Consider the following 12,204-nt stretch of genomic DNA (forward strand, 5'->3'; position numbering starts at 1 on the left):
CAGAGATGTGGACTCAGAAGTAAACACCCATGGATGCTGTGGCACTGACTTCAGCCCTGCTAGGAGATTGTCTCCGCAATTAGCCATTGTGGAGAAGAAGCATATTCGAGGCTGCTTGGCCTGCTACAACCTGACCTAGTCCAGGGATGGAGGCAGCTTGGTAAGCCTTGGTGAACGACAGACATTTCTGTGGAGAAGTCAGAAGAGGAGGGCCTCCCTCTGAACTCTCACAGGCCTATCAGCACCTTTTATAAATCCTAAGACAGCATTATTTGGTACTGTGGGACTCTTCTGTGAGCAGTTTCATTCTTAAATGGCATGTAGACGGCACTGAGCACAACCGCACCGGAAAGGTCAGGAGTGGATTTCCACAGGCCCCATTTCATCCCCCATCTTGCTTCACCTCACCTTCTGCTGCCCTTGGGGCAGTGAAACTTTGTCACCAACCAACGTGAGCCAAGCAAGAACAGGAAAAGAGGAGATAAATGCCAAATCTATAACCAGAATGTATCTGTGCATTTCAGACCCATCTATTCCAGTGCACTCTCTCCCAAAGCCAAGCTCTTGACATTCCCACACACGGGAGCAGAGCAGAAGTGACAGAGAGCAATGGGAGCCAAAGCATTGGCTGACATTTCTGAGGCCAGAGGAAGCAATGACCAGCAATGACCCAGTTATCTCTGTAAGTGGAAAGGAGAGACACTGAGACACACACCTTGAAAGAAGTGGCTGTTTTGAAGCGGGCTGGGTACAGCAGTTCCTCTTCACAGGGTGGACATTTGGGGCTGGATCTCCCCTGCTCAGTTCCTTCTTCTGAGAGCATCAGCCTTCCAACAAAATCTCTGGGTCTTTTGGATCAGGAAAGGGTGCTGGAAAGAGCCTTTTCAACTGCACAATCCAGCAGATTTTCATATGACGTTTATTGCACCGGCCTCTGTTCAAACCAGGAAAGATGCTGACAACAAATAAAATACAATATTAAATATATAAATGGAAAATGTAATATGAAGTAAGCATGCACCACCGTAAAAAAGCACCCAGCCCCTCGGCTTCAGCCTTCTCAGGCCCCTCCCCCTCCACTGGCTGGGTTGAGAGCCTGGGCCTCCCTCCCCTCCTGGGGGCTTCTTTCCCACCCCTCTCAACTCAAAGCTTGAAAGTTGCAGATGTTTTGAGGCTAAGCAGGGAAGTCACTCTCCGCAGGACACACCTCTGGAGCTCTTCCCCTCAACTGCTGAGGAGCTCAGTCTGCCTTGTCCTCCTCAGTGCCTCCTCCTGGGGTTCAGCTCTTTAACAAACCCTCTGCTGTCTGGATCAATCCCAGATGCTGGAAGGATTCAGCTCCAAACCCTCCCTCCCTCCCTTTCGCCCTGGTTGGCATCTGGAATGGAAAGAGTCCAGGCTTTGGATGAGTTCCTCCTGAATGCTGGTTTGGAACTTTGAACCCCTGGGGCAGAGGGGTCTGCAGACTGCCTTCTTCCAGACCCACAGGCTCTCCCTCTGAGGTCACCAGATGGAGCCCTGCTTTATGCACCATCCCTGGCTGGGGGAGGCTGATGGCCACAAGGGGCAGCGCCTTCTCTCTGCAGGACCAGTAGAGAGCAGTAGAAATCCACTCCCAAGCTGGGGTGGGAACAGCCACTGGAGTCCCAGAGATTGGAATGAGTTTCCGGGGCAGCCCTGCCTGCTCCGCTCCCTCTCCTGGGGCAGGAGGAGTCCCAGAGTGGTGGCCCTCCTGGACTGGCCCCCCACACTGCCCAGATGCTCCCCACTGCTTACAGCCCAGAAGGGGTGCTGGAGCCTGGCACTGGGGTGGGGGGGGGGCTTGTTTTCTCACTGCTGCTGAGTGTGAGCTGGTCTGTTTGAGGCCTGAAGAGCAGCCCCGCCAGGCTGTGGGGTGCTGCGAGTGGGGCTGGCTGGGGGGAGACGCCCTTCCACCCTCCCCCGGGGTCATCTCCCAGATCTCCATCCCAGGCTCCTGGACTGAACAGGTGCAGCTGTTGGGGGCACATTTGGGGTCCTGGGCAGCCTTCCGGAGGGGTCTTGGCTGGGGGGGGGTCCTCAGTGCTCCCCCCGTGATCGCCACCGGGCTTTGGACAGTCCACGTCCCTGCGGCCCCCCACAGCAGACCGACTCCTTCTTACCCCTCAGACCGGCTCCTCCTGGTCCCGGCTGGGCGCTCCGGAGAGGGGCTGCAGGCGCGCCTGCAGGAGGCGAAAGGGGCGGAGGAGGAAGGGGCTGCCCCACTCCGCCCCCCCCAGTGGCTCCGCTTAACCCTGGCAGTGCCGCGCAGCCGAGAGGACTCTGCGGGGGTTCCTCTGCGTCTGGACCCCGCAGCTCCCCGCCGGCCTCCGATGCGCCCTGCGCGGCTCCGGGTCTCTCCCCAGCCTGGCACCCGCCCCTTTGGAGCCACTCCGGGCGGGGGGAGCCAAGGGAGGCTGCCCCGCGCCCCGTCCTGCATCCACCTCCCGCCCGGCAGGGCTCCCAACCGCTTGGGCCGCTTGCAGGTAAGGCAGAACTCAGTCAGTGCTTTGCCCCCCTCTGGCTACGCCACCGCCTGTCAGTTTCACCATCCACCAAAAGTTGGGTCACGACCCACTGGTGGGTCCTGGCCCCACTGCTTGAGAACTGCTGCACTAAGGAAGATCTGGCCTGGGCGCGGAACCAGCGTGGTGGGAAGACTTGGACCCTTCTCCCCTTCTCAATGCTCTTCCTCTTGGCTCCCAGCCATGAAGAGACTGCTGTGGGGTAGAGGGGCTGAATGCCAGGCTCCCTCCACCCACCCAGGGCAGATCAGCCTTCAGCAGAGCCCCCACCACTCCCTGAATAACAGCATCAGAGCCGCACTCCAAGGCAGCCACGGAATCCCCCCCTTCAGAGACAGTTTTCAAATGGCATTTTATGAAAAGAAAAAAGCCCCTACTTAGAAAGGAGGGAGCCTTCCTTGGAAAGGTGAGTTCAAATGTTCATCAGAATGTTGCTCCCAGGACAAAAACAAGAGTCCAGTCCATCGAAATATCTGGCAACAGGTCAGCCAGTTGCACCAGGGTGGGAAAAGGAGCCCCCCCCCCAAGGGGGGAAAAATCAAAACTTCACATATAGCCTGAAGGGTTCTGAGCTGTCTGTGACAGATCAGGAGAGAGATCTTGGAGTGGTGGTGGACAGGTCGATGAAAGTGTCGACCCAATGTGCGGCGGCAGTGAAGAAGGCCAATTCTATGCTTGGGATCATCAGAAAAGGTATTGAGAACAAAACGGCGAATATTATAATGCTGTTGTACAAATCGATGGTGAGGCAACACCTGGAGTATTGTGTCCAGTTCTGGTCGCCACATCTCAAAAAGGACATAGTGGAAATGGAAAAGAGGAGGCTATGAGCTGATCAAAGGCACTGGCTTAGCTCTGCCCTCTGCTCCATCTGGGTGTGGCTGGATCCTGGTCCTTCTGCTGGTGTTAGCTTGGTGGGGATTTGGGTGAGTGAAAGGAAAGACTTTGCACCTCCAAAGAGGAGACTAGCAAGGCAGGCAGGTGGAGAAGCTCCTTTTTCCCACCTTGGACAAAGCAAGAGGAAGAAGGAGATGGTGGTTTATTTTTTCAAAGTGTATAATGGCCTTGCTGAGAGCTGCAGAAATGAGGGGGGGGGGTGGAAATCTGCAGTGTCTTTATTCTTTGCATTGAAGTGAAATGACTTCAAAGCAGCCTATGTGGGGTTACTCAAGAGTTTGGACTGGACAGCAGTTCCACTGTGCTTACTAGCCTGTTGGGGGGGTTGTCTGGGGCCTGGGTTCTAGAATAGATTTCTTTTGACTGCAGTCAAGGAAACTTTCTTCTTTCCTGAAGGGCAGGACCTGGTAATGTGAATGCTGAAGAGGAAGTCCCAGAGTGGACTCTTCAGCCCATGAAATAGTTTCAGCTCTCTAAGGGCCATCTTATTGCAAGGTGTTCAATCACTGCTATGAAAACAAGGCAGGGTGTGGTAGAGTTAGGGACTCCCAAAAGAAGAATCAATCAACTTTTGACAAAGTCTGTCTCTCAAAGGGTCTAAGAAGATTTCGCACTTGTAGGGAAAGAGGAGGGGGGCCCATCTTGGGTTAAAATGGAACCTCCAGCTCCACAGGCAGTGTATCTCTGAGTGCTAGTTGTTGGGGAGCTCTGCCCATCTTCTGCTGCTGATTCCTTTGAGGCATTGGCTGGCCACTGTGCAAAGCATGTTGAATGGAGACTGGCAATGTCCCTAGCCAAAGCTTTCTCGTGGGAATAGGAGCCCCCCCCCCAAGGTGTCTTGAAAGTTTATAGAAATTTCTACGCAATCAGGCCCCTTCCAGATTCCACTGACTCATGCTACTGAGGACACTTTTGGTCATGTAGAGTAGACCATGGCCTGGCAGCCAAGGTGATCCCAGCATCTGAACCATGTCCCAGTAAGAAACCAGCTGCAGATCACTCCTCCAAGTCAGGAGGCTGAAGGACAAAGCAGGACCAAGAGCAACAACTCAGCAGAAATGTGTGACACCTTTCTTGGCAATGAAATGTAAGCATCACTCCAGATCTTACACAAACCCTTCCAAATTTATCCTGCATCCCATAGCACTTTCATCTCCCCAAAGCCTCAACCTTTAAAGAAGAGCTGCTGTGTAATAGGGGTTGTATCCTAATCTGGTAACTAGATGATGTGATCAGACCAGGGCTTGCAAACTTTTACAGCACTGAAAAGTCAACAAAAATTAGAATTGTGTCAGTCACAAAAGCCCATTTACGTAACAGAAGGAGAAAGAGTTGCACACTGTACATCACAACTGCTTTTGGTTCAGTACCATTTTCATCCGGGTAATTTGTACCCAGGCCCAGGGTCTAAAGGGGGGCCCAGGAACCAAAGGAGGGGTCCAGACATTTCCTGGGATCTGACATTTTCCTATCTAGTCAGATTTGTTGCCTGTATGGGATGCTGGGAACACTACCATGACTGAGGACACTACTGATGCCACATGGGTGGGTAGAACTGGGCTCCAAAGACGTTTCCAGCTGCCTCTACCCTCCCACCACCCTGCTTTGCCCTTCCCTGCCCCTGTTCTGCTCACCCGCCACCCCTCCCCCTTTGCAAAGGGGCCCAAAAGAAACTTTGTACCCCCTGATAAAATTCATCTCAGAGACTCTGGTAGTGGCATATATACCAGTAGGGGTTTGGCCCTTGAGGAAATTCTCCAAGCCCCCCCTTCTCCTTGAGACCCCCCTTCCCGCTAGAGAAGCTTCCTAACAGCCAGAGGGAGACTGACTGATGGACTGTCTGCTTCATTATTCTGTCTTGACATCACAACGGTCAGCAAGGCTGTCTTTAAATGGATTTGCTTTAATGTGTTCTTTACTCTCCAGGCTCAGCCTGTATCTGGGAAAGAACAGCTGGGTCTCAAGAGACAAGGGCCAAATCCTAACCCACTTTCCAGCGCTGGCATGGGGTGCCAATGGGATGTGGGCTGTTGGGTGTCGTTCACAGAGGCCTCCTCAAAGCAAGGGAATGTTTGTTCCCTTCCCTCAGAGCTGCATTGCCCTTATGTTGGTGCTGGAAAGTGGGTTAGGGTTGTGCCCAAGGTTGCTTAGGAACCAACTGGGAGCTGCATGCCTAACCTCCTGGAGTATGAAGGCCAAGGGTCAGCTGTGGGTCAAATACAGATCAGGTTATGGGGGTCTGGAATGGCAGGTGTCAGGAATCAGCCACCAGCCTTGGAGGTGAACTGGCAAAGGGATGTGCCTCCTGTGCTGGCCTGATGGGACCATAAAATAGTATAATGCTTCATCTTGGCACCACATCTATTTGGACTCAGGGCCTCCCAGGTGATTAGTCAGATTTGACCCCCACTGTAACAAGCCCATCACAGTCCAGCGTCTTTATGGTGACCTCAGGCAGCCCCACACCTGATATGATAAGTTCTCCTTTCCCTGGTAGCAGGACAGGCAAACTATTCCGAACTCCTCCAGTCTTGCTGCTGGGGAAGAAACATGCAGTGCCATCTTATCTTGCACTGGAACAGGCAGGCTAGGAGGCTGTGCTGGATCCAGTGCAAGACAGGCCCTGCCACCCAGGGTCTTACCCTGGGTGCGACCCACTGCAGGGGAGGAGGAGGCCAGCCCAAGGAACCCCCAGGGGACTGCCCTGGGGGGGGCAAGGAGCCAGCCAGGGAGGGTAAGGTTCTTGGACCACCACTACAGACAGCCTACTCACCCATTGAGCAGGCAGAAGCCTCCCAGGAGACAGGGCAGCCCAGCTGCAGCTGCCCCTTTTAACAGGCAGGGCCAGACATGCAAGAGGAAGACCTGAGATCTCACAAATCGAGGTCAGGAAGAGGCCAGGCAGCCACAGGAGGAGGAGGCACATTCCTGAGGGAGGAGAGAGGTGAGTAGAGGGGTGGAGGAAGGCCAGGCCTCTGGAGGAGGGAGCAGCTGCAGCCTGGGAGCAGACCCAGCCTGGAGGCAACCTCAGGCTGGGAGAGGCCCTAGACTTCAGCCCAGGGAGAGGAGGAGGAGGAAGGGAGAAAGAGGAACCAGACCAAAGTGCTGCCTCGCTTCCCAAGACAGGAGGTCCTTCCCAGGGCTGCTGGAGAGCCCCGGCTGGAGGGAGCCCCTGCAGCATATCCAGTCTGACCTCACTTACCTGGGGGAAGAAGAATTCCCCATCCGTCCATACCAGGAACCCGGTGACAGCAGGGCCAGAGACCACCTGGGGGAGCGAAGAGAGCACAACCCCAAAGCCTCCGAAGACAACCCCAGTTCCAAGGGAACTACCCGGGCACACCTACCTTCCAAAGGGCGGCTGCATCCGCGCAACTCCTGGTGAGAGATACTTGAGAGGGGACACGTGAAGTAAGTGGCACCTTCTTATGGACTATTTCGGACTTTACTTTCACTGTAAATGGGGTGTGCCCAGGGGGTTCCAGTGACGAAACCCCTCAGATGAATGACCTTATTTACTTTAGTATCAGATTTTACCCCCAAAAAAACCCTTTCTGCAGCTCCCCTTTCTTCGTGCTGGCAAGGGAAGGACTGGACAGGTCTGGACCACCCAGTAGACATCACAGCCCTTGACTCCACTCCCGAGTTGGACATAACAGGCCCCAAAGAGGCTCAGCGGAGGTAAGGAGAAACTCTTTCCCTTACCCCCGGGTAAGCCACTGCAGCCCCTGACCCCCTCCAGAGGTGGCAGAAGTCAGAGGAGAGTGGAGTAGTTCGGCAGTTCTGTGCTATTCGGGAACTGGAGCTAGGATCTGGGGGCATAAGAGCTGGGTTCCAGCCCCACCTCCCGCTCCCCACCCACCTGTCCCTGGGACTGCCCTCCCCCATCCCAGAATGCCTTCCTTCTGCCTTCTGCCTCCTCCCCGCTCCCCGCATATTTAGATCCAATAAATTCAAATCTTCTGGACTTTGCTTTTTAAAAGTAATGAATACTGGAAAAAAACTAGTGCTCCAATTACGTTACTGTATTTGACTAGCATATCTTTCCTCTTGCTTTTATGCAAATAAATTTTATTTTAATATGTATCAATGCATCAGCAGTGTGTCATCGACAAATATTATATAGGTGCTAGATAGGTGCTATATAGGCATTAGATAGGTGATGGGTAGGCGCTAGACAGGCACTATATAGGTGTTAAATAGGCACTGTATAGGTGTTAGATAGGTGCTAGTTAGGCGCTAGGTAGGTGTTAAATAGACATTATATAGGTGTTAGATAGGTATTATAAAGGTGCTAGGTAGGTGCTAGGTAGGCATTATATAGGTGTTAGATGCTAGTTAGGTGCTTTGTAGGTGTTAAATAGGCACTATATAGGTGATAGATAGGTGTTGCGTAGGCACTTGATAGGCATTATATAGGTGTTAGATAGATGCTAGACAGGCGCTATGTAGGTGTTAAATAGGTATTAAATTGGCACTTTCAATACAAGTAAATACTACCTGCATCACAGTGATACGTTTTACTTTTGCAGGGTTGCCAGCCTGTGTATTGTACTGGTGTGTAAATGAAAGGATTGGTTGCATGTTATTTCTTTGTAGGCAATACATTTTACATGCATGCAGAGATGCATTTATTCTATGCCAATTATTGTGACAATGCTTTACAGATAATGAATGCATCTTTCAAAAAAAAGCCCACATTATTTTCTCTTCATGAAATGTGGGGGAGTTCCGGGTATTTGATGTTTCTCCAGACTTATCCTTTTATTTTGCCCACCAGTAGAGATACCTGACATCATTGCCCCCCTTGAAAAAATAGTCGCTCCCCACCTCTATGCCTGATGCTGGAAGTCAGCTGCAAACTCCCCCACTTCTCCTGCTTATGGTTCAGATTCCACCTCTCTGTGTGAACCTGGCGCAAGATAGCTGGCCATAGGCCAAGTGTAAGGTAGACAATGGCTTGAGCCATTTGTGCCAACATTGCATACCAACAGGGATCCAGTGTGCACACCTGCGGGCTGGGCAGAAATGGGTTAAAAATAAGAGTCAGTGGTGGCCCCCACTAGATAACTGAAACTGTGAAGAGCAGCTCCTCCCGTGCAGGTGAAGGGTGCAGGGGGGTCCTCACATATGGTCTTCTGGGCCCCCTCCCATCTCCCCCCTCGCACCCCTTCCCCCCAGCTGCCTTGACACTCACCTCCAGATCCCGGCAGGAGCTCCTGACTCCAGGCACGTGGGGGGAGAAGCAAAGGGGGGAGGAAATACCATTCCCATTCACCCCCCCATTTGTCCTTCAGGAATCTGCCCTCGCAGCGCCCCTCCCAAGAGAGCCCAGCCTGGGCTGCATCTGCGCCCGTCAGACTGAGTGGGGGGGGTCCAGCCAGCGGGCTTTGCTCGTGTCCCCAGGATGAGACTGCAGCCCGGTGGCGTAGCTGGAGGGGGACAAAGCTCTAAGTCTTGCAGGGAGCCTCCTCTTTGCCTCCCCCCGGCCTGGAATGACTCCGAAGGGGAGGGGCCGCTTGTACGCCGCGCTGAGGCTCCCTGCAAGACTTGGTGCTTCAACCCCCCAACTACACCACTGCAAGACTCCATCCTCCTGGCTGCCCGGCACTGCGAGGGTTAACAGGAGTGACTCCACACTGCTAGAGGGGCAAATGGGGGGAAGCCAGTGGGGAAGCCCTCCCGCCCCTCCCTTTGCCTCCCCCCCAGTGTGGGTCTTAGCCCCTCTGGCGAGTCTGCAGCCCGGTGGGGCCAAAGGGGGTCTGGGGCTGCGCTGGGTGGGAAGGATCGGGACGGAAGGGGGGAGTGCTGGTGTTGGGGGGCCAGGCTCAAAGGCTGGCTGGGGAGGGCCTGAAATTGGGTCACTTCTGAAGCAGCTCCTGCCACCGCTGCTTCCAGCTGGTGCAGTGGGGTCACTAGAATTCGCGTCACCCGGTGTGGGAGGCCTGCGCGTCACCCCATGTAGTGGGCGGGGCAATGTCCCAGGCCCACACCGGTTTTTTGGCTGTACCTTTTGTTATAACACAGATATTTCAATGTGGTTTGTTTCATTGCATTCTGCATGAAATTACGCATTGATTGATATACAGCATGATGGTTTTATTCCTCCAAACTACTAACACCTTATTGCAGCAGTTCTCAAACTTTTAGCACTGGGACCCACTTTTTAGAATGACAATCTGTCCAGGACCCATTGGAAGTGATGTCATGGCCAGAAGTGACATCATCAAGCAAATTAAAATAAATAATTATAAATAATTAAATTAAAATAAAAGAAATAATTAAATAAGGGGGAGCCAGTCCTGTTCCACCAAGTGAATCTACTCTGAAGTAAGTCCTATTGTGGTCAATGGGGCTTACTCTCAGGAAAGTGTGGGTAGGATTGCAGCTTGTGAGCCCAAGCCTATGCATGTCTACTCTGAAGTAAGTCCCATAGTGGTCAATGGGGCTTACTCTGTAGTCTGCCTGCAATAACAACCCCCCAAAAAGAACCAGTGAGCTCTTCAGCCCTCCCAGTGCCCAGTTAAAGTTCTTCTGCTTCAGGCATATCAATACAAAGACCCTCCTGGCTTTGCAAGTGCAAAATAGAAAACTTCCCCTTACAGCTCCATTGGATCAGGACCCTTCTGGTGTCCTCACATTCCCCTTTGCCTGGTCTGACCACCAGCCAAGGCACGCCTGCCTACTCACAAGTAAATGCGACTATGAGACTGCTTTGCTTTCCACAGGGCTCCATAGACTGGGAGGGAGGCAGCTGGGAGGGAGGAACCTTTTGGGGGCTGCACTCTTTGGATGAGGACCGTTCTGGTGTCCTTGGAGCCTCTCCGCCTGCCTCCACTAAGGCAAGTCTGCCTACTCGCGAATAAACGCGGCCACGTGGCTTCGTTTCGGACTCAGGCTCAGACTCCCAGCTGAAAGGGGGGGAGATTCTCGGGTGCTTTTTGGGGGCTGCATTCATTGGATCAGAACCATTCTGGGTCATTGGATTCCGCTCAGCCTGCCCTTTCCAACGGACTATGCGTATGTGCAACCTCCTGAGTTTACAAATGGGCTACATCAGAATGCCAGATGCAAGGGAGGGCACCAGAATGAGGTCTCTTGTTATCTGGTGTGCTCCCTGGGGCATCTGGTGGGCTGCTGTGAGATACAGGAAGCTGGACTAAAAGGCCCTATGGCCTGATCCAGTGGGGCTGTTCTAATGTTCTTATGCTGCGGTGAGGTTCCTTGCCAAACTTGGGGCTTTGCACCCCCTCTAGCTACGCCACTGTACCCATCATCATGTTTGTCTCCCTCACAGGTGGTGAGTCAGCGTCGGGGCCACACTCCAGACAGTCTCCTCTTTTGCATGAAGCAGGATCAGCAACTGCACAGCCTGTTAAGGTAAAGGGCAGATCCAGGAGAGGAGAGAACGTGCCAGCAACTGCTTGGGTGCCTCTTCCTTCTTGCAGGCCTCGCAAGCCCTCTCCCCCTTGAGCCCCGTGGCCCAGCTGAGCTGTCTCTCCTGGCTGTTGGCTTTGCAACCTTCCTTCCCAGTTGTGACTTCTGGACTGGTGCCAGAGGGACCTTGCGGAGGCTTCTGCTTGCCTCTGGGCAGGAGAAGGTGGCTGAAGACAGGAGGGGTCTTGAGGGGGCTGCGCACAGCAGGTCCTTCAGCTCAGAGAGTGCAGGCTGCCCTCTGCTCCCAGGGAGTCCTGCAGTGGTGAGCAGCTCTGCACAGAGCAAGTCAACAGCTACAAGACACTTGGAAGGACAGATCCTGCGAGAAGAACCAACTCCACAAACAAGAGCAGGCCGTGGAAGGAAAACTAGGCTGAGCTGGTGGCAGCTGAGGGAGGAGGCCCCGGGGAGGCAAAGGGCTAGGAAGGGGGGTCCAGAAGGGTCACTGCACAGCAGCAGATGGGTCCTGCTGTCCCAAGATGGAGCAAACATGTGCATGTCCGAACTCTGGCCGCAGAGACGGGGCTGCTCTGGAGTTGCTATTCTGGCTGCCTGGGGGAGGACTGATGTTCCTCTTCAGCACTCGGTGCTTTGTATGGGGTGGCTTCTGTCCTGGTAAAGAAAGAAAGAAAAGAGGGATGGAGGGATGCAGGCAACTAACTGGACTAATGTGGCCAACATGTTACAGCACCAGCTGTTCTGCTTTCCCAAATACGCTCAGGGAAATATCCAGTGCCTCCATGCGAATGTCTCGTTTGGACGGAGGGCAGCAGATCTTCTGTTGGAAGCTGGGACATTATTTGTGAGGAGAGACTGTTTTCTCCTTCTAGGGTCCAGTGTCCTCGGAGGAGGTGGCTGTGCGCTTCGCGGAGGAGGAGGGGGCTCTGCTGGGTCCAGACCTGCAGCCTCCACACTGGGCAGTCATGGAGGAGGACTGTGGGATTATTGCCTCTCCAGGTAAGGATGCCCTTTCCCCCTTGGTGAGTGAGCAGGAAAGGCACTGAGCTGCTCTTCTTCCTGTTTCTCACTGTCAGGATGTGCCACAGAAACTGGGCGTGTGACCATGAGAACATAAGGAGAGCTCCACTGGATCAGGCCACAGGCCCATCCAGTCCAGTTTCCTGTATCTCACAGTGGCCGACCAGAAGCCTCAGGGAACACATAGGACAGCAAGAGACCTGCATCCTGGTGCCCTCCCTGGCACCTGGCATTCAGATATAGCCCACTAGTATTGTGGCTTGTAACCCATGATGGACCTATCTCCTAAAAATCAGTCCAATTCCCTTTTAAAAGCATCTAGAGCAGGTGCCATAACTGACAGATTGCC

At 53.6% G+C, this 12,204-nt stretch overlaps 1 protein-coding gene across 1 annotated transcript in view; it reads left to right on the forward strand.

Moving 5' to 3' along the window:
* Nucleotides 1–655: 655 nt before the first annotated feature.
* Nucleotides 656–12,204, forward strand: part of LOC136639188 (zinc finger protein 721-like) — a 117,059-nt gene continuing 105,510 nt past the window's right edge. Inside the window, exons 1-5 of the mRNA XM_066613192.1 lie at nucleotides 656–682; nucleotides 1,959–2,504; nucleotides 6,679–6,821; nucleotides 10,697–10,820; nucleotides 11,708–11,834. Coding sequence (XP_066469289.1) covers nucleotides 656–682; nucleotides 1,959–2,504; nucleotides 6,679–6,821; nucleotides 10,697–10,820; nucleotides 11,708–11,834 — 967 coding nt within the window. The remainder of the gene's footprint in view (nucleotides 683–1,958; nucleotides 2,505–6,678; nucleotides 6,822–10,696; nucleotides 10,821–11,707; nucleotides 11,835–12,204) is intronic.

Source organism: Tiliqua scincoides, chromosome 2, assembly GCF_035046505.1.
Source record: "Tiliqua scincoides isolate rTilSci1 chromosome 2, rTilSci1.hap2, whole genome shotgun sequence".
Classification (NCBI taxonomy): domain Eukaryota; kingdom Metazoa; phylum Chordata; class Lepidosauria; order Squamata; family Scincidae; genus Tiliqua; species Tiliqua scincoides.